At 45.5% G+C, this 22,698-nt stretch overlaps 2 protein-coding genes across 3 annotated transcripts in view; one reads left to right on the forward strand and one right to left on the reverse strand.

The window, feature by feature from the left end:
* The window catches only part of USP35 (ubiquitin specific peptidase 35), a 29,355-nt gene extending 21,393 nt beyond the window's left edge, over positions 1–7,962 (reverse strand). The window contains exon 1 of the mRNA XM_074860416.1: positions 7,868–7,962. The gene's annotated coding sequence lies outside the window, so the exon portion shown is untranslated. The remainder of the gene's footprint in view (positions 1–7,867) is intronic.
* KCTD21 (potassium channel tetramerization domain containing 21) lies at positions 7,296–22,397 on the forward strand. 2 transcript variants are annotated; one of them, XM_074860417.1, is made up of 3 exons: positions 7,296–7,385; positions 9,889–10,151; positions 16,328–22,397. In XM_074860417.1, the coding sequence occupies exon 3, from the start codon at positions 16,358–16,360 to the stop codon at positions 17,138–17,140; it is 783 nt and encodes a 260-aa protein (XP_074716518.1). In that variant the 5' UTR covers positions 7,296–7,385; positions 9,889–10,151; positions 16,328–16,357; the 3' UTR covers positions 17,141–22,397. The 2 variants fall into 2 exon arrangements, with proteins under 2 accessions (XP_074716518.1, XP_074716519.1); XM_074860418.1 differs by lacking the exon at positions 7,296–7,385 and adding an exon at positions 8,836–9,101.
* Positions 22,398–22,698: the final 301 nt, after the last annotated feature.

Below are 22,698 nucleotides of genomic sequence, written 5' to 3' on the forward strand. Positions count from 1 at the left end.
ATTTTTCTCATTCTCCTGCCATGCACTGCTGTGAAAAGCCTGTCCCCACCTCCTGAGTAACCTCCTTGTAGGCACTGGGGGGCTGCTGTCAGTCAGTCCCCAGCCTTCACCAGCTTAGTCCATGCTGAGTTAGTCCATCCCAGGTGCAGGACTTCACATTTGTCCTTGTTGAATTCCACAAGGTTCTTGTCAGCCTCAGCCTGTCCTGGCCCTCCTGTATGCCAGCCCTGCCCTCAAGCGTATTGACTATTCCCCCAAGTTTGGTGTCACTCATTTGATGAAGTGAATTTTATCTCCTCCAGGTTGTCGATAAAAAAAATATTAAAAAGGAAAGGTCCCAGGATAGTTCCAGACAGTTTCCTACCCAGTTAGCAGTCCACCCACCTAGTCTGCAGTTTCTCTTGTATCTTTGATACAAGAATGCTGCAGGACATCATCTCAAAATCCTTACTGAAGTCAAAGAAGACAGCAACCACTACTCTCCCCTCATCCACAGACCTACCAGTCCATCCTTAAAGACCATCACATAGGTCAAGCATGATTTACCCTTGGTAAATAAATGCTGGTCATTCTCAGCCACCTCCTCCTGCAAGTGCCCAGACACAGCTTCTAAGAGAATGTGCTCTATGATCGTCCCAAGAACCAAAGGGAGACTGACAAAAGTAGATTCTCAGATAATCCTTGATTTTTTGAAGATATGCTAGATGTGCTTTGGAAGAGGGAGGGATGTCTTCCTATCTCATCCTTGTCATGCAGATGCTCAGACCTACAAAACTGTCCTGAAGACACACTCTGTTCCACCTCTGGCAGATCAACGAGTGTTGATGGCATTAGGTACCACATACTGCATTCACAGATACACACGAGGGTCCACAGTGCTTCCTCCCATGCCCCCTCAAAATAAAAAGGGCGCTGTGAAAGAGAGTAGCCCTGGCTCCAGACTTAAATTCCATCTAAAGCCACATATAAAATTAAGTATTTTCATCAACATTTGCAACAGGTGTTGCTGACCATGAGATGTGTCCCCCCAAGGACAGATACCCAATTGTGCTCTAGAAACTAGAGAGGGAAAGGAATTTCAGCAAAAAGCAGCATTGACCAGCTTAGCTTCACTCTCCAAACTGAGTAAACTGCAATAAAATCTCCAGAACCCAGCCTCGGGATGAAAAGTCACCTTGGGCTTTGCTTGGGTCTAATCTTCCTAATCTGTACTGTTCAGAGGTGTCCTTATATTTTTCTCTTCTGCCTGTGTTTTTTCTTTAATTAGGATTCATTTCAATTGAAGTCTATCCAATTACTTCTAAACCAATTCATTCCCCTATTCCTGCCAGCAGCAGATTTCCAGTAAAGGCTCCTTAGTATCCTTTTGCAGAATGCAGTATTAGTTCCCACATCCCAGATCTTACAAAGCTCTGAAAACATAGATCCAAGATGTACGTTACCTTTAGGAAATCTTGACAATAAATACAGCACATTTACTACAATGGTATCATATATAATTTGATGTATAGTTGATATATCACTAAAGGAGAAAAAAAAATCCCACCATCCAAACACAGACTGATAAATAAAGTGATTTGTTTCTTCCTTACAAAGAAGAAGAAATCATGATCTACTTCCCTGAATTCTCTGGAGGTCTGGAAGTACAGAAACGAGACTCACCTTTCATTGTCCTTAACTCCTGCTGAAATGGTTTCTTTTATGTCAGCCAAGACATTACTGTTGTTCTTGCTGCATCCTCCAGGCAGCTTGGCAATTAGGGCTCAATCCTGCAGCATGCTGAGCTGCTGCAGGATGGAAGGGAGTGCACACAGCTAGAGCACAAAATACTGCACAAAAAATACTGTGTTCTCTAAAATTTCTACTAAATTTGCCATGACTTGGTATACAACTTCTTATAAGGACCAGCCCCTGTTGTCACACACCTCTCTAGGTCTGTTTTCCAGGAACATCAAAGTAATTGTGTCCTAATGACTTTTTCTGCAGGGAACAAACGTCCCCTTAATTCATAGTCAAAGGGGAATTTTTTTGGTCCAAAGTACCTGCCTGTTCATCCAGCCAAGGAGGGGAAACCACAGCCTGCAACTCATCATTACCACATCCAACAGATACAGCCTGACCAGCACGTATCGCACAGTCACAGGCAGTCATTCTTATCACTACCCTGTAACTATTTTTCTAAAAGGCTAAAAAGCCCTTTAAATAGCTAGTAAGAAATTGCAATTGCCCTGCAGAGTTGGAAATCATCAAACAAAGGCCACTGCTGGGCCCTCATCCATGCTACTGCACCTCCTACTTCTGTCTTTCCATGATCCAGTATAATTTACACATCTGGTTATAATCCTCATTTAGCTGAGATCTAGTTTTTTCTGACTAAATAACCTTAATTAATGTAAGTGATGTGATTCCAATTCAGTGATCTTCTGTGTACACATCAAGCCCCAACAGCGACTTAATGCTGTAGTTTCTACCTCAAGTCCTCCCAATGACACAATTGCAGCTTCTCTCTTCTTTCTTAATTATTTCACATCCAGCTACTCATTATTTTCTAAAGCCTCAGCCTCCCTTATATATTATTTGCACCGTAATAATGCCTGGAGGCTGCAACTGAAATAGAGCCCACTGGCCTACAAACTATATCTATAGGAATATACCCAAGGGAATATATATCTCAGTTAAGCAACACAGCAGTTATCATTCATGCTGTTGTAGCAATATGAAATATTGAGGCACATCCAGATCAAACCGTTTGCTCAAGGGAATGCAATAGTTTGTGGCACATCCAGCAGCCAAACCTCTCCCGACCTGCAAATATATTAATGGCAACATTCCACCTTACTTTGCTCGATTCAGCTGCTATCCGAGTTGCACCCAATGAAGTGCCATGGCAGAGCAAAGGATCGAGTCCATTTTTGTGAGATCTGGGCAGAAACTCAGAGATAATAACTGCAGAAAAATCCAGTTAAGTGTCCCTTTAGAAACAGAAGTGAGACTCTACCCATCTGCAGTTATAACAGGGAAAAACTGCCAACGCAGAAGCCTGGCCAAATTTTTTTTCACGTAATTATAATCTGCTTTTCCAAATTCACCTTCTCTTTTCAAGGAGATCACATATTCTTTGCTTCCTGTCCCAAACTGCTTTCCAGTGACAGATTGCACTTGTGTTGTGTGTCTCCTACTCACTAGAGCTAATTACTTTTGGCTGGCAAGGCTCTTCGTGCTTTCCTGTCCGCTGCTGCAGTGAATCAGAACTGCCCTTTAGTACAGCACCGATGGAGATTCCCCTTCAGCCACAGGCAGTAGCAGATTTGGAGCAGGAGGTGGTCCCCAGGCTCTGCAGGATCTTTCACCCTGCTTGGCAGCTTTCTGTCCTCTCTGGAGAGTCAAGATTTATTTGAGCACTGTCATGCAGCTGGACTGTTGGCATCTTGCATGGCTTTGCTGTACATCAGGAGCTCTACCTTGGGAACAGTGAGTTTCCTTCCTGGGGCGACACACTTTTCTGAGGGGTCCCTACAAAGTAACTAACCAGAAGACATCTATTTGTAATCAGCTTAAATCTACCATATAGTAGTCCACACCTTTACTAAAATCTGTTCATGGTTTAGATCCACAGACCACTGCGGACCCTTTTCCTTTCTTCTGCAGTACCACATATTCCATCGTTCCTCTTTCCTCTAAAACATTATAAAATACATTTGACCACATCACACAATTCTATCAGCCATCTCCAAGTGACCTACCATGGCTTTAATTCACATATAACAGTTCTGGGCTGGCTGCCCTACCTGAACTCATCTATCTTAGTTACCCTGCTCTCTTTTTTCTCCAGTGCTTCTTCCTTGATCGGTTTGGTGCACACAAATCCCCCAGTCTCTTCTCTTGCTCTGTGTTTTTTGCTGTTAGGCACTCAGGCATCCAATAAAACAAAAAAAAAAAAAAGGCTTTGGCTGGATGTCAAAGCGATCAGTACAATAATACCAAATAAAGCCCAAGGCCCTAACATTTCATCCTCTTTCTCCAGACTCCCCCTCCCAGCTCTGTTCCTCCTCTCCAGTAAACAGCTACATACACACATCTCTAATACCTACTGGTATCCTTTTCTGATAAAGCATCTCAAAACCATCACTAGCATATTATCAGCCATCCTGGTATGGATGCAGAAAGCAAGGCATAAGGAATTAAATTCCTCTCTTCTGTTTCCTTCGAAAACCGGCAGAGAAAGGCACATAAGGCAGGACTTGCTCTAACCACTAGACCAGCAGTGACAAACCACTGGATCTATGGCTAAGGCCAACACCAACCACAGGCAAAAATAACCCATCCTGGTTACTTTTCAATTTTCTGAGTATATTTGGCATCAGATACCCAAAAGCTTTGTCCTGCCCGCACTAGGTAAGTTTTTCACAGAACAGCCACTCCTCCTCACATTCCCCAGATGAACATATCTTCCTTTTCTTCCCCCAAAAGCCTTCTGCTCCCCTCCTTAGCCAGAGCTCTCAGCCAGGGCTGTGCTACCCTACTTCCATAGGGTTTTGGATGAGGAGTGCCCAGATCCTGCGCTGACCTTCAGACCAAAGTCCTTTCTATCATCATCCCTGGAGACTGTGAATACACCGGAAAGCTGGTTGTTTTCTTGAAGGTATTTATAGCATTAACATCACTCTACTTTCTTCAGATTTCTGTCTGCTTTTGTCTGCGTATAAAAATTAAACCCCTGGATATAGTCCAAGGAAAAACCACGTCCTGTTCACCAAGGCATACCGGACCAAGGGCTGACGCTGCTGACGCTGGCTGGGATTCATCAGACACTGCCTCACTGCTTGGAGATGAAGAGATCTCCAATTTTTTGGTGGTGCCTTCAGGAAAAATGGGCTATGACACTCATCTGAGACCTCAGTTTCCCTCCAGCCTGCAACTTGATGGACTCCATCACAAAGATGTCCAAGGCATCTCAAACCCCCTCCCCAGGTGAAAGCTCAGCCCCTTGCTACATCCTTTCAGCCTGAGGTAGGGCATGCAGCTGAAATTTCTCTGCTGTGAGTCCCGTGATACAGCAGGGTATAGTTGAGTTCCCAAAGCATTTTGAAAACCTCACAGAAGTGGCAAATACTCCAACACCTGCCTTTATCCTTCAGTAACAGCTGCAAAGTCCAAGCTAAGGCAGATTTAACCTGAAAGGCGTTTGGATCTGGACTGCTCTGAAATTGACCCTCACTCTTAGGGTCTTTTGGCTCCCTATGAGATGGGATCATCTCTGGGTGCCTCTCCCCAGGTCAGCTTCCCTGAAGAAAACCTGAACCCCTCTTGGCCAGTTTCCCATAACAGGATGCTGCTTTGTAAACAGGTTTGCAAAACCCTGCAGGCACCGGGGGAATGCACACACACCCACTTGCCAATGTTGCTCCTGTATCTCTCCCCCTAAGCATCCCCGTGTAGCCTGACCTTCTAAACACCCAAACCCTCAAGCATCTGTTCTCCAGGGTTCCCTCCTGCATCCTGACCACAGACCATCCCTCTTTCTGAGCATCAATCTGGGAATCTTGAATCCTGGTCCTCTCTCCTGAACCCCTCCCTCCAAGCGCCCCTCCCTCGATCATCCTTCCTCCATCCTGACCCTCCGAGCAGCCCTTACTCCATGCATCTCTCCTGCACACCTCCCTCCAAGCCCTCTTCTACATCCCAACCCCCGAGTATCCCTCTGAGTAGCCCTCCCAGGCATCCCTCCTGCACCCCCTTAGGAGCCCTTCCTCTGAGCAGCGCAGTTCCTGAGAACCCCAACTGCATCCCAGCCTCCAAGCATCCCTTACTCCCAGGTTCTTCCTGCATCCTGACCCCTGAACATCCCTCCTACATCCCAGCCACTAGGCATTCCTCCCTCTGAGCATCCATCCTGCACCCCTTCCTCCAAGCATCCCTCCAGCATCCCAATGCCCGAGCAGCCTGATGCCTGAACATCCCTCCTGCACCCCTTTCCCTGAGACTTCCCTGCTGCCTCCCGACCCCCGAGCATACCTCCTTCTGAGCAGCCCGACTCTGGAGCACCACTCCTGCATCTCTCCCCCCGGAGCACCCCTCCTGCACCCCACTCCCTGACTACCCCTCCTGTACCCCTTTCCCCGAGACTTCCCTTCTGCCTCCCGGCCCCTGAGCATCCATCCCTGCAAGCAGCCCGACCCTGGAGCACCACTCCTGCATCCTTCCCTCTGAGCATCCCCCCCACATCCCTCACCCTGAGCACCCCCCCTGCACCCCTTCCCCTGGAGCACCCCTTCTGCATCCCTCACCCCGAGATGCCCTTCTGCACCTCTCTCCCTGACTATCCCTTCTGCATTCCTTCCCCCAAGCATCCCTCCCACACCCCTTCCCCTGGAGCACCCCTCCTGCATCCCTCACCCTGAAAACCCCTTCTGCACCCCTTTCCCTGACCACCCCTTCTGCATCCCTTTCCCCCGAGTATCCCTCCTGTATCCCGACCCCCGGAGCACCTCTCCTGCATCTCTTGCCCTGAGAACCCCTTCCGCACCCCTTTCTCTGACTACCCCTTCTGCATCCCTTCCCCCCGAGCATCCCTTCTGCACCCCTTTTCCGAGCATCCCTCCCACACCCCTTCCCCCGGAGCACCCCTCCTGCATCCCTCACCCCGAAAACCCCTTCCTCACCCCTTTCCCTGACTACCCCTTCTGCATCCCTTCCCCCCGAGCATCCCTCCTGCACCCCTTTCCCGAGCATCCCTCCTGCATCCCTTCCCCCAGAGCACCTCTCCTGCATCCCTCACCCCAAGAACCCCTTCCGCACCCCTTTCTCTGACTACCCCTTCTGCATCCCTTCCCCCCGAGCATCCCTTCTGCACCCCTTTTCCGAGCATCCCTCCCACACCCCTTCCCCCGGAGCACCCCTCCTGCATCCCTCACCCCGAAAACCCCTTCCTCACCCATTTCCCTGACTACCCCTTCTGCATCCCTTCCCCCCGAGCATCCCTCCTGCACCCCTTTCCCGAGCATCCTCCTGTATCCCCTTTCCCGAGCATCCCTCCTGCATCCCGACCCCAGAGCACTCCTCCTGCACCCCTTCCCTAGCACCCCACCCCCCCGCACCCCTCCCTCCCCCTGACCGCCCCCCTCCGACACCCCCTTCCCTCCCTCCCCACCTCTCCCGCGTTACCTCCCGCCGGGGCCGGGGCCGGGCCCGTCAGGCTGCGGCGTGGCCGGCTGCGATCCGCAGTCCTGCGGGCAGCTCCGGGGCAGGGCCGGGGGGAGGCGATGAACTACAAATCCCAGCGCGGCCGGGCCGGGCCGAGCCGTGCCGCGCCCCCCGCTTCCTCCTCCCGCCGCCGCCTCCGCCTCCCGGTGAGCGACGGGGCTCGGCGGCTGGAGGGGGCGCAGGTGGGTACCGCGGCGGGGATGGGGTGGGGAAGGGCCGGGCTCACCCCACCGTAACCCTCCCGAGGGGGGGAAACTGAGGCACGGGGGGGGGGGCGGGGAATGGTGGTTGGGGAGCCGCGCTGCTGCTCCGCGGAGAAACGCTGTAGGATGAGGAAGGACGGGTGACCCACTGCTTTGGGGGCCTTTGGGGCTTTTTTTTTTTAGTGTTTTAAGCTAATTTAATAGTGTGAACGCCTGGCTTTGTAGGGAGGAGCCTTACCTATGGTTCCCCTTAACAGGGTAGGGCTGAGCCCCACTCTGCAAACTTTGCAATCCCCCCCACCAGCTTTCAATGAAACATCTCCAAAATCAAAGGGTTTTCAGCAGTTTAGCAAATCCAAGCCCTGTATGCCCAAGCTCAGGGCTGGCTCTGCGGTGAGGCCGGCTGGCTGACAGGCATGAGCCATACCCTGCAGAGGGTCGAATTCTTGGATGGCACCTACCTTGTTAGGGTTATTGTCGAGTGGTTTTTGCTAGCGTGCAGCTGCATCCGTGCTGGCAATTAGCCGCCCTCTAATTGCAGGGGAGCCCTGGAAGCGATGGTGTCAGCGGGAGATGGGGTGGAAGCCGGATTGCTGAACCAGCCCGTGTGTGCATCAAGCAGTACGCAGGTGGTGGTCTACCACGTGTGTGAAGGAAGTGGTCCAGGAAGGAAATAAAGAGTATCTGGAAGATACTCCAAGGGTGTCAAGGGATATTCGTGTGGGTGCTTGGACAGGACATTAGAAATCAGGGAAAACCTTTGCTGGGGCTGATATTAAATTGGTATAATGGACTGTATAAAGGGTTACATCAGCTGCTTGGAAGGAAAAGTGATGCTCCTGCTGCCATGAGACTCTGAACGGGCTGGTGGCAGTGCCCTCCTGCAGTCTGCGTTGCCCATACAGCAGCCCCTGAGCCCACGGGTATCGGGGGTCACACCAGGAGAGCGCCAAGCACCGCAGCGCTTTGGCTTTGATTCTCCAAACCTCACTGCAGCCACATTTCTCTGGCTCTGCACTCCCTCTCCCCCTCCATCTTGTCTTCTGCCGTTCTTCAGTCGCAGTTAACCTTCATTTTGTTCTCCTCCTCCCCACCGTGCACCACTGCTTTCATTCCTCTTCTCTCAGGAGGAACCTGACCTTTGTTTGATATCGCTCCTTCCTCTTACTAACTGGGCACCAGCTCTATTTTCCTACCCCTGTCTCTCTACCCCTTCTTTTTTTTGCTTAAATTCAGCATCTGCAGAGAGCCGGACGCGCAGCCTTTAGCATTCACCTGCATCCCTAAGCAGGCAGCCCAGGCGATGCTCAGAGGCATCACGGTGCAGGTCTGGGAAGGGATGAACACACAGCATCGCACCCACAACAAACCAGGGACGTTATGAAACTCCCGTTCACGCTTTCCTGTTGTTTGTGCATCTTGTTGGCAGAGGAGCATTTTCTGTGTCTAACGAAGCATGGCTAGAAAATTAAATATAAATAAATATAACCCACTGGTGGCTAAGCAGCTGCTCTCCAAAGGTGGATAGTCAGTGTGTCTATCGGCGGGCATGGCAGCTGCTGGCAGATCGATACCAATCCTGTCTTGCAGCGAGAAGGCAAGGGTGAGCCATCGTTTCCTGCCACACGCCTGCTGGGAATTTGAGTCCCGTCCTCCCGGAGCTCGTCACCCGTGTCCCCCGTGCCAGCCTCGGGGGTGAGCAGCCTTTCCCCAAACACCAGCTGGAAATTTCCAGTGGCTCACAGTAGTCCCAAAACAAAAAGCAGTTGCCGGCCCCCCTCCAGCACTGCATTTCGGGATATATTGCCCCTGGCAGACACACCAAGCTCTGCCTCACTGACTGGATTTTAAGCCTTTAAGTGCTGCACTATATTGGAGCGACTGATATTAACCAAGCGTCCAAAATTAGTTGGGTCCACCCTGCAGCGATAGGAAAACATAAGTTTTCATCTCTAAGATTACTATAAATAAGCATATAGGGTGTAGAAACCGTATTGTAAATGTTTAACCTTTTGTAGCTGAGATAAATAAACATGCATCAGGGGTACGTGAAGGGACAGTGAATCTGTCCTTGGGACTAATTTTGTCCAAATCCTTCCTTAAACTCAGCTTTCACTTGGTGCCTGCTGGCTGCTCCTGGCTAAGTGGTCAGCTGAGGTTTTTATCTCTCTTTTTTTTTTTTTAATCCGCTAAACACTATTTATTTTGTTTCTGTGCTCCCTTTGTTGTTCTTTTGTTATTATTTTTCTCCTGTCTTTCATGGGGTGATTTCTAGACTTCAAACTGCCTCGTCTGCAGTCCCCATAACACAGTGGGGCACAAACTCCTAGCTGAGGGTCTCGATTTTCTCTGTGAAATCGTTCCCTTGAGAAGGGACAAGACATAAAACTGGTGTGCAGGTAAGAGTCACAGCAAGTGCCGTGGGGCTGCGTGTGCCTAGATCTGGAGTTCACAATTTCATGAGGTTTTTTTTTTTCCTCAGGATTCAGGTGTTTGTGGAAACTGGCATTTTTACCTCAAACTGAAACATGAGTTTTAGTAAGACGTGATGGAGCAAAGCAATATGTGCCGAGTGTGGGGAATCTGGGGCCAAACCCAAAGCAGAACCAGCATTGCGGAGAAAGAAGTATCTTTGCCTTTGTGTTTGCCATTAATGCACTCTAATGAAGCAGACGGGAGCCCCATCCTGCAACCAACCATCCACATCCTACCGAACCACATTTAAAGTCTCCAGCTGCCATACAGGTGCCCAGATATTTCTTTTTTCCTACCTCCTTTTTAGCTGAAATCAATCCTGCCCCTCCCAATGCAGAATTACTTCCTATAATGCATTACCTGATCTGTCTCTCGTAACATTTATCCAGCTGATGTGGCTTTCACCAGCTCTCTTGGGCAATACTAAAAAGCCAGAGAGGTTTTTAGTCTGGTTGTAATTCCTGATGCTTAGCAGAAATGGTCCCTGGCTTGCTTTAATTTTATTGCCACTTAGGCATCCTTCATTGTCCCAGCCTAAATAATTAATCTCCGGGTTTTTTTTGCTGTGTGTCTATTTTGCAGTTCATTGTTACTCCTTGACTATTTCTTAACAAAGCTGCACGTATTTCATCTCTTAAATACAGGTTTCCAAAATTTTGGTCATGAAGGGACGTTTCACGGGTGAGCTATTGAAGGCTGCACTATAAAATTAACCAGCAGTGAAATTCCTGATGTATAAAATTAAAACCAGGGGCAATGACTGTGTAAATGGCCACATATCACTACATCTGGCTGGAAAAGACCCTCTTGCTGTCACAGCATCCATTAACGGCTATTTCAGGGGATGCTACAACTTTTAATGCCACACATAAAGGTTTCAGAGGCCATAAGCAGCCTGTGGGATGGACTTTGGAAACCCTAAGGTGATACGTCATGACCCACTCCTACCAAAATACAGATTGCTCTTACTTTGCTGCTTTGTGTTTAATTTCATTAATGAGATCCTCTGAAGGACACTAGGATCAGCCTGTTAACCCCGTCTTAGGTGTTGCCTCTGAAATCCCAAAGAATTGGTTCATTTTCCTTTGCTGCCATTTGGAAAGTGAAATCTGTGTTTGCAGTCAATTACTGCTGCTACTCCTGAGCAATATTTTCCCAAGAAATACTTCTGTTAGGGTTTACCTCTCAGGGAAATCAAGGCATTGCTACACATTTTCCCAAATAAAAATTTCTTGTTCTATTTTTTTATCTGTTTAGTACCTTTTCTCTGCCCTGCTGGTGTTTATAGGTTCAGCTAAACTAGTATTAGCTTTAGTTTGTTATCACAGTAAGTTTTCTTCAGATCCTCAATGAGACTCTTAAACAGAACCAGGCATACCATATCTCTTTGGTGTTTTATAAACTTGCTCTTTCAGGGTAGATTATTTTTAACTGGAATGATTTAACTTACCATTTTTTATCTGAATAAATAACCAGAAAAATCCTGCTAAAAATTGTCTTTATATGTAGGTATATGTCTTAAGGAAAGATCCATTTCTCTCTGAAAATCATATAAATATATCTTTAGACTTCCCATTAAACTGCATTTTTTGGCTAAAAAGGGGTAGACTACAGCTGTACCCATTTTCCAGAGTGGTTAAGTACATAGTAATATTTGTGCCATTTCTTTACAATTTATTTATGTTGGCAAATGGCGACTGATGCTTATTTTTTTGGATGATTACTTGTACACTTGTGGGTTTTGCCAAGTTGGGTGAAACAGGCACTCAGTTAAATTACGTATACAGAATTTTATTTATTAGCTAATTAAAGCGCTCTTAAATGTGATGAATCCTTAAGAGGGGAAATAAGCTTATCCAAAGCTGTTCCACATTCAAAATGATGAAACAAAGGAAGTGTTGTGATAATGAAGGAACTGAGCTGATGGTTCTAAATATGTGAAAGCATTGATAAGTGAAAACAGGTAGATTTTTGGTATTTCACTGCTGTGTCAACCCCCATCACTCTCCCAGGTTCAAACCAATTATTTGGTGAACTAAATGGGATAGGTCTTTTACAGCAATGTTCTCTATGCATCTGTTGAGGATGCTCCTGTGAGTAAAACCCAAATTAAAATTTACAAGCTCCGGTCAGTTGAAATGCTCAGATGCTCAGACAGCAGCTTCTGTTCAGGAGTTTGACTTTTCTAAAAAGTTCACCACTGCTGGTTTCTCTCAGTTTACATCATCGGAAAAGATTATGACTTTAAATCTAACTGTAGATTTTTTTTCCCCATGATATTAAATACATCTGTTTTTAAAAGAAAGAGGTATTTAAATAAAAGTCACTCTAAAAGCACAAAATAAATCCTGTGCTCTTTGGCCAAGTTCACATCTTCAACTCTCACACTAGATCTCTAGCTGATCTGATTTGGATTAATTTTAAGTGCTACTTGGGAAGGCAGCTACACGAAAGGCTTTACTGTAATTATCTGCTTCCAAGAACTGTGACCCAATTCATACTTGTCCTTGGTGACTGCAGGTTATAGCCACACATGTCCAAGATCTCTTGGTACCTCCTCTTTGCAGAAATGTCACCAAGCAGAAGTGATTTTCATGGTGCATTCCTGGAGAACCTTTATATTGCATCAGCAAAGTACCCAGGCCTGATAAACTGGGGTCAGGACTGCAAATGCTGGCTGAGTGAGCAGAGAGAAAACTGACAACCCATTTAATTTAAATTTTTACGAGTTTATGAAAACCTTTTTTCATTAACAAGTTTATAAGAAAAAAGCAGCAAAGACTGACTTTCTTTTCCCAGCTACTGTCAAGTACATTGGTTAGTCAATGCATTAAGTCCAGGTTGATGGTGAATCCAGTAGACATATGCGTGCTCACTTGTGCTGCGCTTTTGGGTCTTCCGAGGTTGCCAGACTATCAGATTCATCTTCACACTAGGAAGATATAAACCTGCAAGTAATGGGATGAATTAGGCAGAAGCAGATGATTAACTTGTCATATGTTGATTCCATTTTATGAATGACAGCTGTGGACTAGTTATCCTGCAGCCTTATCCATGGACCAGATGTTTGCATCATTAAATGTTAGAAATTTAATCCAGTGCAGGGGCAGTGGGGAGGTCCAAAATAAAAGCAAGCTTGTGTCCTGGGAGACTGCAATCCAGCTTGTGTGCGTCTGTAGACTGCAAAATAGCCATAAGCAGAACAGGCTGGTCAGGGCACATGTCTGAGCAGCATCCAGAGGTGGGAGAGGAGCAGAGCCCACGTGGCGAGGGGTAACACTGTGTCTGCTGAGCTCTGTGCTGCTACACCCACAACGCTTCCAATGCCAGAGCTAAAGCTGGGTCAAATTTCTGATGCTGTTACTGGCAGCATAGATGTGGTCTTCAGCTTCAAAGAGCTCATGTTACTGCCATATTTTGTTGGCAGCCTCCCTTTTGGGACTGCTGATAAAGACACCAATTACAAGATTCTCCCCCTCTACTCTGCTCTGGTGAGACCCCCCTGCAGTGCTGGGTCCAGCTCTGGGGGCACCAACATCAGAAGGACACGGACCTGCTCGAGCGAGGCCAGAGGAGGCCACGAAGATGCTCGGGGGGCTGGAGCACCCCCCTGTGAGGACAGGCTGAGAGAGTTGGGGGGGTTCAGCTGGAGAAGAGAAGGCTCCGGGGAGACCTTAGAGCGGCCTCCCAGGACTGAAAGGGGCTACAGGAAGGGGGGAGGGACTCTTGATCAGGGGGGTAGGGATAGGATGAGGGGGAACAGTTTTAAACTGAAAGAGAGGAGATTTAGGTTAGATCTAAGGAAGAAATTCTTCCCTGTGAGGGTGGTGAGGCCCTGGCACAGGTTGCCCAGAGAAGCTGTGGCTGCCCCCTCCCTGGAAGGGTTCAAGGCCAGGTTGGACGGGGCTTTGGGCAACCTGGGCTAGTGGAAGGTGTCGCTGCCCATGGCAGGGGGGTTGGAACTGGATGAGCTTTAAGGCCCCTTCCAACCCAAACCATCCCATGGTTCTATGATGTTTTAACATTATCTGTTCAGATTGGACTGAAACATTTGCCTCTCATTCAACTTATATAGCCAGTGAGTCTTTGGATCAGAATAAACCTAGGGTGAATGTTGAGTTTGAAATAAAAATCTGTTATCTTTGGACCATCTGGTCTTTAGGTCATGACTCTTGACAAGGGGCTCTGCCAAGTGAAGCCTGTCACGTACACAGTGAGGGAAACATCTCCCTCTGCAGCTGGCAAAGGCTGGCAGAGAGCATGAGAAAACTACTGCTGTGATGTAGATAAGGGCAGGCTTGGGCTCAAAAATCTGAAAACATGACCTATGAAGAAAGAGCAGAAAAATTTGGGTTGTTTAGTCTAAAGCAGCCTGAGGGGTAGCAGAGATGGGAAGCAACAAACATGGCCTTTGGGGTCACTGTCAGTCCTGCTTGTACAGGCTGTGGTATTTGCAGGGAGATGTAGGGAACGCTTCTGTTTGATGAAACCTGAAAAAAAATAAAATCCATTTTAGGCTGTTTTTGTGAATGTAAGACTGTGCTTGTAGCAATGCTTTTACAGACATACTGGAAGCCCTTATGGGACAAAATACATGGCAGCCACTCATACCACAGGATTAGACTAGTTGAAGCCTCTAGATGATCGGTTTTAAACAGCTCTTGACTCTAAATTGGGTAGAAGTCTTCCAGAGTGGGAAGTACACCGAGGCCACCGTGCTAAGGGGAGTTTAGCACTGGAACAAATAGTTTTTTCTAGGGTGTATTTGGCTGAGGTTAGTCACAAAGATGGTGTTTGGTCATGGGCATAGATGGGGTGTTGTGTTGGTCTATGCGTGCATCTTTATTTGCTAGTCTGGGTGGATACATGGGACAAGGGATACACGGGCAAAGCACTCAGATTTAGAGATCTGCTTCTTTCAGTTAATTACTGTGCCGTGAGATATAGAGTGTGTGCTAAGGGCTAAAACGGGCTAAAGAACAGAGTGGAATGTTAGTCTTAAACTAGAAGTGAAATACAGATTCTCCTTTGACCTGTTCATTAGCTGCCCTAGGTTAGGCAAGTTTTTCATAGCAAAATGTGCTTGCTATCTAGAGGCGTATTTGTTTTAGGGTGCCATTAACACTATCATTTGGGTTTCAGCAGCCATAAAAGAATTGATATTTTGGCACAAGATGACATCTTCCTATCTGTATTTTGCTGTGACTCCAGAGCTGATAACAGTGTCATAGTGTCTATGATTATTCCATGACTAGTTAGGAAAGTGCCTGCACTTAAGTTTAATTTCAGGGGAGCTGTTTGGTGGCTTTCTGTTGAACGACTGTAGTTACTACAGCAAGAGTTACTTCCTACCTCTGTAAGCAAACACTGATGGCTTTCCTGCTGATTAAGTCAACAATAAAACTGGGAATGAACTGTTGATTGATTCGGATTCAGCACACAAGGAAAAACAGATTTGCAGGTCCTCAGCTGGCAGGAATGAGGACCCACCTTTTCAAGGCAGCTGAGCTGATCTGCTACGTAGCTCCTTCCTCTTCCCTGCCACCAGTCCTGGCATTCCTCTGGTTCCAAGATGTAACAGAAACATATCCTGAATAGAAAATTATTCTTTTTCTCCCTAAAGTGGTTCACTACAGGGTCAGATGAGTGCCAGAGCTGGCATAAGGGAGGAGGAAGGTATGGTGGAGGGAGGTATGTCCCTTCCAGAAGCAGTGACGCTTAACTGCGCCGTAAAATCACATCCCCTGTCCGTCTCAGCTGATTGCAGAGGAGCTGCATGGAAACTACGTCAACTGGGATATGGCCCCAATTAATTAGGAAATGTTTTCTAAGGTAAAGCACGTTGGAAGGAGAAAGCCTGCTGGTTTTTTTTACTGAATGGAACTGCAGACTGTCACGTGCTTACGGCAGCACAGCTCGCTGGCTCCCTGCTAGGCTGACTGCACTCACATGTGTGTCAGGGGATTCTGCTGCAACAGCTTTGCTGCTTTAATTATATCTTCAGATGCCGTAGAAGGTGTTGGGATGTGTCCAGTTCTTGTGCTGTCCTTTTTTTCCCCTCTAAATTCTGTGTTTGTGAGGGAGATGGAATCGGGTGAGCACAAAACACAACTCTCGCTTTGAAGTCAGCAGTTGTTCCGCTGTAGGCATCCATGGGAGAGATTTCACTTTTAGCATGATTGTAAAGTTTTGGAAGACTCGATTTCTGGCACTAGACTGAACTAAGCAAAGTTCTGTTCAAGTCTGTTGGGAGAAAAAACATCCTTACGCTCGTTCTCAAGATACAACCTCCAAAACCAATTCCTCACTTCTACCTTCTATGATGAATTCATGCCATGTAGTTACCCTTATATATTTAGGACTCTATCTCTGTAGTTTAACCTTTCAAAAAGGTAAATGCAACTAAATGTGTGGTGTTGGATTATTTTTTTTTATTTTTTTTTTAGAATTAGTCCCAGCACCGTGACTTTTCCGTCATGTCAGAACCAATCACGCTCAATGTTGGAGGTAAACTCTATACCACCTCTCTGTCCACCCTGACCAGCTTTCCAGACTCCATGCTGGGGGCCATGTTTAGTGGGAAGATCCCAACCAAGAAGGACAGCCAAGGCAACTGCTTTATTGACAGAGATGGCAAAATCTTCCGCTATATCCTGAACTTCTTACGAACTTCTCACTTGGACCTCCCTGAAGACTTTCAGGAAATGGGCTTACTTCGACGGGAGGTAGATTTTTATCAAATTCAGCCCCTGATTGAGGCCTTGCAGGAGAAGGAGGTGGAGCTTTCTAAAGCAGAGAAGAATGCCATGCTCAACATCACCCTCGATCAGAAGACCCAGACTGTTCACTTCACTGTCAGAGAAGCACCCCAGATCTACAGCCTGTCTTCCTCCAACATGGAAGTGTTCAGTGCTCATATCTTCTCCACATCATGTCTGTTTTTGAAGCTTCTCGGTTCCAAACTTTACTATTGCTTCAACGGAAACCTCTCTTCCATATCCAGCTACCTGCAGGACCCCAACCATTTGACCTTAGATTGGGTTGCAAGTGTGGAAGGCCTTCCTGAAGAAGAGTACACCAGGCAGAACTTAAAGAGACTCTGGGTGGTGCCAGATAATAAGCAAATCAATAGTTTCCAGGTGTTTGTGGAAGAAGTGCTAAAAATAGCCATGAGCGATGGTTTCTGCATAGATTCTTCGCACCCACATACTTCAGATTTCATGAATAATAAGATTATTCGCCTAATTCGATACAAGTAGGAATAGCTGTTTATTATGGTGCCAGCATGGAGATAACACAGGTTAAGTGTTTCCCTTTAAAACACACTTACAGCCTAATTCAGAATCATGCTTATCTGGATTAAGAGTCACTAACAGGGAGATGATTTTCCTTTAATGTATTTACCAATACGACCTTTCAGAATATGTCCATATTCTAGATGGAAGGAATATTGTCTAGCACCTGAATTAAGGACTGGTTCTGTCTCTGCCTCCACCTCTGACCTGCTGTACAATTGTGGAGAAAATCACTTAACTTCTGTCCTTCCTACATTTTCCAGTTGGAAAATCGGAGTGATCCTTAACCTATATTGCAAGGGAATGTGAGGGTTCAGTAATCAAGGTTTGGAAGGTATCTGGAGAACGGATGCGGTGAAAGATGCCACGGAGCTGCAGTGCAGCAGACAGCCCCGGGGGCACATTTTCCATGTCTTGCCATATCACCTGTGCAGAGCATCCAAGCAGCTTGGTTGGATCCGCAGAGAATCAGCCTCCCCACGTGCACGCACTCACTACAGCTGTAAAGGGTGGTGCAAACGGCAAATGAGTAAGGGATTCCTGTTTCTTTGGGTTCAGCAAAGGATTTCTGTCATCAACTGAGCCTGGCTTGGGTTTGTTTAACCCCGTGGGGAAGCCCCTGCTCCGTTCTGCTTTCACGGAAGCCGTGTTTGAACGATGTGACTGGCACAGGGAACGACTGAGGAAGCCATAGCAGAGATAATGGTGTTCCTGCAAACTGAGAAGACAGTGGCTGGTAGGGGAACTTTGCTCTGAATGCTCTTAAACCTTTACTTTTACATTCCAAAGGCATCCAAGACAACTCCTTTTCTTTCTCTTACAATGTTATATTTGTCTGGAGGATGCTGCTGAAACTTTCTGAGGTGGAGACAGATTTGGGGGCAGAGGCCCCCGAATAAATTCTAAATGTTTGAGCCTCTTCCACCTGGACACGGCCGCCTTTTGGGCACATCTCCCTTCAACAGTGCCTGGAGTGCATGGGATGCTCTCTGGGTAGGATAGATTCCATATGAAAAGACAACATTCCCATCAGGTTACACCTAGTATTTTTCATTACAAAAACAGAGGCTCACTTTTCCTACCCCGGTAGAATGAGCCATTTTTATATCATTGTGAAATGATCAGGTCACTAAGTTAGCATTTCACCCACTTGCTTGGCTTCAGCGTCAGATTGTCAGAGGTGAGGCAGTGGGAAACCAGAGGTGATGACAATGGTCAAGCTTTCCTACACACCCAGTCTGTGCTGCCATGAAGATCATAATCCACTAGCTGTGTGTTGGCTCTAAACATTGTTTGTGCCACATTCAAGGTGGTTCATTCTCAGCTAATTGTGTTTAAGAGTATTTTAGCTGTCTTTCCCTAACCAGATAGTTACGTGTACATGAGAGACCCTCTGGCACATTTCCCGTTATCTCTAATGAGATAAAAAGGAAAATGCAATAACCAAGTTTTTCATTTAGAATTTTAGTGCTTCCAAAAGTTCTTAGCACAGGGCTGCAAAGCTCAGTATTGCTCATGTTCTTGTTTCCCAAAGTAACTCGTCTGTCCTTGCATTAAGCTGACCTGTGAACAAGCATAAAGAAGCATTTTGTTACTGTTGTAAAAAACTGTGAGATAAATGTATTTCTACTGTCCCAAGCTGTAACTGCATGAACCACACAAACCAGCATGCTGACAGCAAAACGCACATTCTGCAGCTATTCGCAGCCTGTTATAAACCACTGCCCCTGTCTGACTTGGTGCTAAACCAGCACGATTTACGTGGGACCATGTTGTTAGGAAGCGCTGACTGGGCTTGAAGCCCTCAGAACCATTAAACCTGGCAAGTTCCGTGAATTTTGAGGATTGTAAACAGGGTTTTGTGGCCAAATTCCAGCTTGAGTCACCATATTCTTCTAGTTTTAGTTGCATCAGGAAGAACTCTTTTTTTTTTTTTTTTTTTATTCCCTCATTCCTGTCCCAAATTACAAAGTGGGAGTGATCTGTTTCAGGGGTTGCTGCATGCCACTGACAAAGCAAAACAGCTCTTGTGTGAATCTTATTTCTGACGTGAGTTTGCCAGTCAGTTGGACATTCACAGTGATGATCTATGCATGTAATATGACTATAATCTGTAAAATACCATACAAGAACCCTCTTTCATCAAATCTATGCCTTTGCTGAATTTATGGTAACAGAGCTTTTGGGGACTGTTGACAGTATTTCTTTTTAACTCACACCCTCGAGAGTAGATTTCTAAATTATCTGTAATGGGAGTTCTTGTATATCAGGACTAAAATGATACTTATCTGCAGTAATTTGTTTCCTGTCAGCTTGACTTTTTCCAGAGATAAGAGCAGTGGGCTTAAATTTCATTTGGAAGGTGGGAAGAAGTCTGATCTACACCCTTTAGAGCTCTGGATCAGTACTGCTCCATTTTGTTTCAGCAAAATAAAAATATTCCCTGGGAAAGTTGAATCATTACTGCATTTTCTGGTGAAAGGCAAGTAAGAGGAGTCTGTAAAAGCACTATGCATGGCTTAATCTAGAACATTTACTCGTCCCCTTTTCTTCACACAGGAGCAGCACCCACACTAAAAGCAGTTATACAGGTTTTTAAAAGTATAAATGAGAAACGAAGAGTGCCCCAACCTGGCCTAGACAGTAACTGGGGTAATTCTGCTGACATGGAAATATGGATTTCAATCCCCACAGACCGAGGAGGGAAGTGAACTCAGGTCTTCTGGAGTGCTTTAACCCATCATTCTATTATGCAAAAGACGGATGACTTGAATACACATTTACCTGTGCTCATGTAACTAAATCAGGCAAAGGTATGGCTGGCCAAAAATGTCATTTATTAATATGCAGAGAGATGCAAAATATCTCTCTTCTATATGCAGAAAGATGCAAACTTTCCAACAAGTATAAAGATATGGGTGAAGACAGGCTTTGGGAGGAATAGGAAAATTTCAGATACCTCTAAATTACTAAGCAGAATAAACATCTTTAAGCATGAGATACTATTTATAATGCCACAGTCGTTTGGCATGCTAATCGAGTATGTGAAATAAGCAATAAGTGAATCACTTGCGATTGCAGTCAAACATATGTTATACAAAGGCCGTTGCTATTTCAAAGTACACACTAAGCTAAATTTATAGCTGCTCCTTAATTTTGCAGTCTGTGAGTTACATTATAATGACTGTTTACAGGAATGTTCTCCCTCCAAAACATTTGTTCCCTTTTTATGTAGATAGCTGGCTTTTGTTTACCTGCTTTTTCTGAGCCCTAGAGGTGTAACTTGCTTCTGTTTACCAGTCAACAGCACTAATGGTTCTTCTTCTCAAAGAGTTTTCCTGAATTAAAGAAAATTGAACATGCACAGAGCCATATTAAGTACAGTGCAACCCCATTGCTAGTCATGCAAAGCACTTGGCATTTATTAGCAGTAACATCTAAAAATTATTTCACTGTTGAGTGTAATACTCTCAGAACAAACTAATTTTTTTCCTGTAAGGGCCTGAAAACAAGGAAAGGATCTAGTGAGGTTTTTTCCCGTAAAGTCTGAAGAGTGCTCTCTTCCACATCTAGGTGCGTAACTCCTGTTCTGATACTGCCATATGGCTGTCTCCCTCAACACCTTCTTGTACAAAACGAGGCTAAGCCCTTCACTTTTTTTTAAAAGGACTACATGCTGAGAGAGCCACTGAATAGAGCAATCAATAGTGTTAGAGCAGAAAAATACCAGAGTTAGGGCAGATGATAAGTTATTAGCTGCAGTCTAATGGCATTTTCAGATATGGGCATGTGCATAGCACAGTGGGATTTTTTTATATGACAAAAAATTATGAAGTATCTTAGTGGAATCCAGAAAGAATCACTCATGGATTTCTCTGTGTGTTTTTAGGCTTGATAGTTCTTAAATATCTAACAATGTCCAGTTATAATGAAGGGACTGAAACCATACATAAATATGAACTCATCTTTGGTTCATGCAGCTGTTAAGGGTCAGTAGGAGTTGGTGGGAGGAACGTTTGTTGCTGCAGGCAATGGAAGGGAAATAAAAGAAATAGATGTACAAAGTTAGACCTGAAAGAATTCACGTTAACAAGAAACCCAGGGCTTAGAAGGGAGAGAATAAAGAATCTTTATGTGTTTGGGAAAAAAAAAACAGCAAGGTGACAATGGAGACAGATTTTTCTACAGAAGGAGGCTGTGATTAGAATGACTCACTGGTCCTTTCCAGTTTTAATCTCCTATTATGCAACCTAAATATTGGTCATGCCAAGAGTTATGCTAGTAACTTGTCAGGAGCAGACAGCTTTGCTTCAATTTGCATGTGCTTTAAATCACCAAACATATGCACTGCTGTAGTTACCATATTTTAACTGGGTTGCTGAGTATAAATTGCTGCTCGAGTTCAGTGGCAGTAAATACCTGCAATCAATTAGATTTATTCCCAGTCTAGGAAAGGCTGGTGGGGTCCATACATAAGGTTGATTGGAGTGATAAATCCTGCCTTCAGCCGTAGACTTTGGAAAATAAATCTAGGATCTTCTGATACTTCACAGATAAATGGAGAAGTTATGAAGAAGACTCCTTTGGTGAGTTTCATTTTCATCCCATCCCTTTGTATTTGGTGTCACTGCTCAGAATTTCAATATATTTTGAAATATGTAACTGCCTTGATGTAATGACTCCCATATCCACACACTGATGGACACAAACATGCAGGGTACAAGCAGTGCTAGTATGTGGCCCTCACAGTACAAGTCTTGTATGTGAATTAGTACAGGCAGTCATGCAAATACTGTGTGCAAGAAGGGCTGGATCGAGCATAAATATGCAGATCATGCTCTTAGATTCACTTGGGAATAACACAAGGGATGGTTTCCCTATAAATTCAGAAAAAAAGGAGCTACAGGAGGGGGCTGTATGGAGTAATTCCTGTTCTCTTCCTCTTGTCATTCCTCTCCCTCTTAATTTCTTGCTCCTATTCCTAACAGTAGGATTTTCCCATTGATCAGAATTTGGTCCCTAATTCACTAAAAGCCCTGCTTTTGAATTAATACTATTTGGAAAGTGTCAAAAGATGGGTTTTATTTCTTACCACTTTCATAGAAAGCCTGTAGGGCTATCACGTTTAAAAATCTGGTTGCATTTCTCTGCCTGTAACTCTTTTGTGAACTGTTACTAATATGTATTTGAAAACAGTAAATAAAATGTGAATGAAGCAGGAGATGCTCTGCCTGACATACATTTCTTGAGGAAAGAGCATGCAGTGATGCTTGCTGAATCTGTTCTTTTCCTCTCTCTAAGGATTTTATACAGTGCATCATTGCAACGCTTACCTAGACATCTTCGTGCCTGAGAATTGTAGGAAGCTCCCCCCCAAATTAGTGCGGTTGTAGAAAACTTGGATGAACAAGCCTTCCTAAATAATGGAAACCATTTTAAATGCATTAGCTCATTTATGTTTCAAACATTTAGAAACAGAGGATTAATTCCTCCATTTCTCTTTCTTAAACCCTAATGCTTTA

Source organism: Strix uralensis, chromosome 2 (assembly GCF_047716275.1).
Source record: "Strix uralensis isolate ZFMK-TIS-50842 chromosome 2, bStrUra1, whole genome shotgun sequence".
Classification (NCBI taxonomy): domain Eukaryota; kingdom Metazoa; phylum Chordata; class Aves; order Strigiformes; family Strigidae; genus Strix; species Strix uralensis.

What these genes read in the sequence shown, in the direction of transcription:
- KCTD21 (XM_074860417.1), top strand. Translation starts at nt 16,358, where the DNA reads ATGTCAGAACCAATCACGCTCAATGTTGGAGGTAAACTCTATACCACC.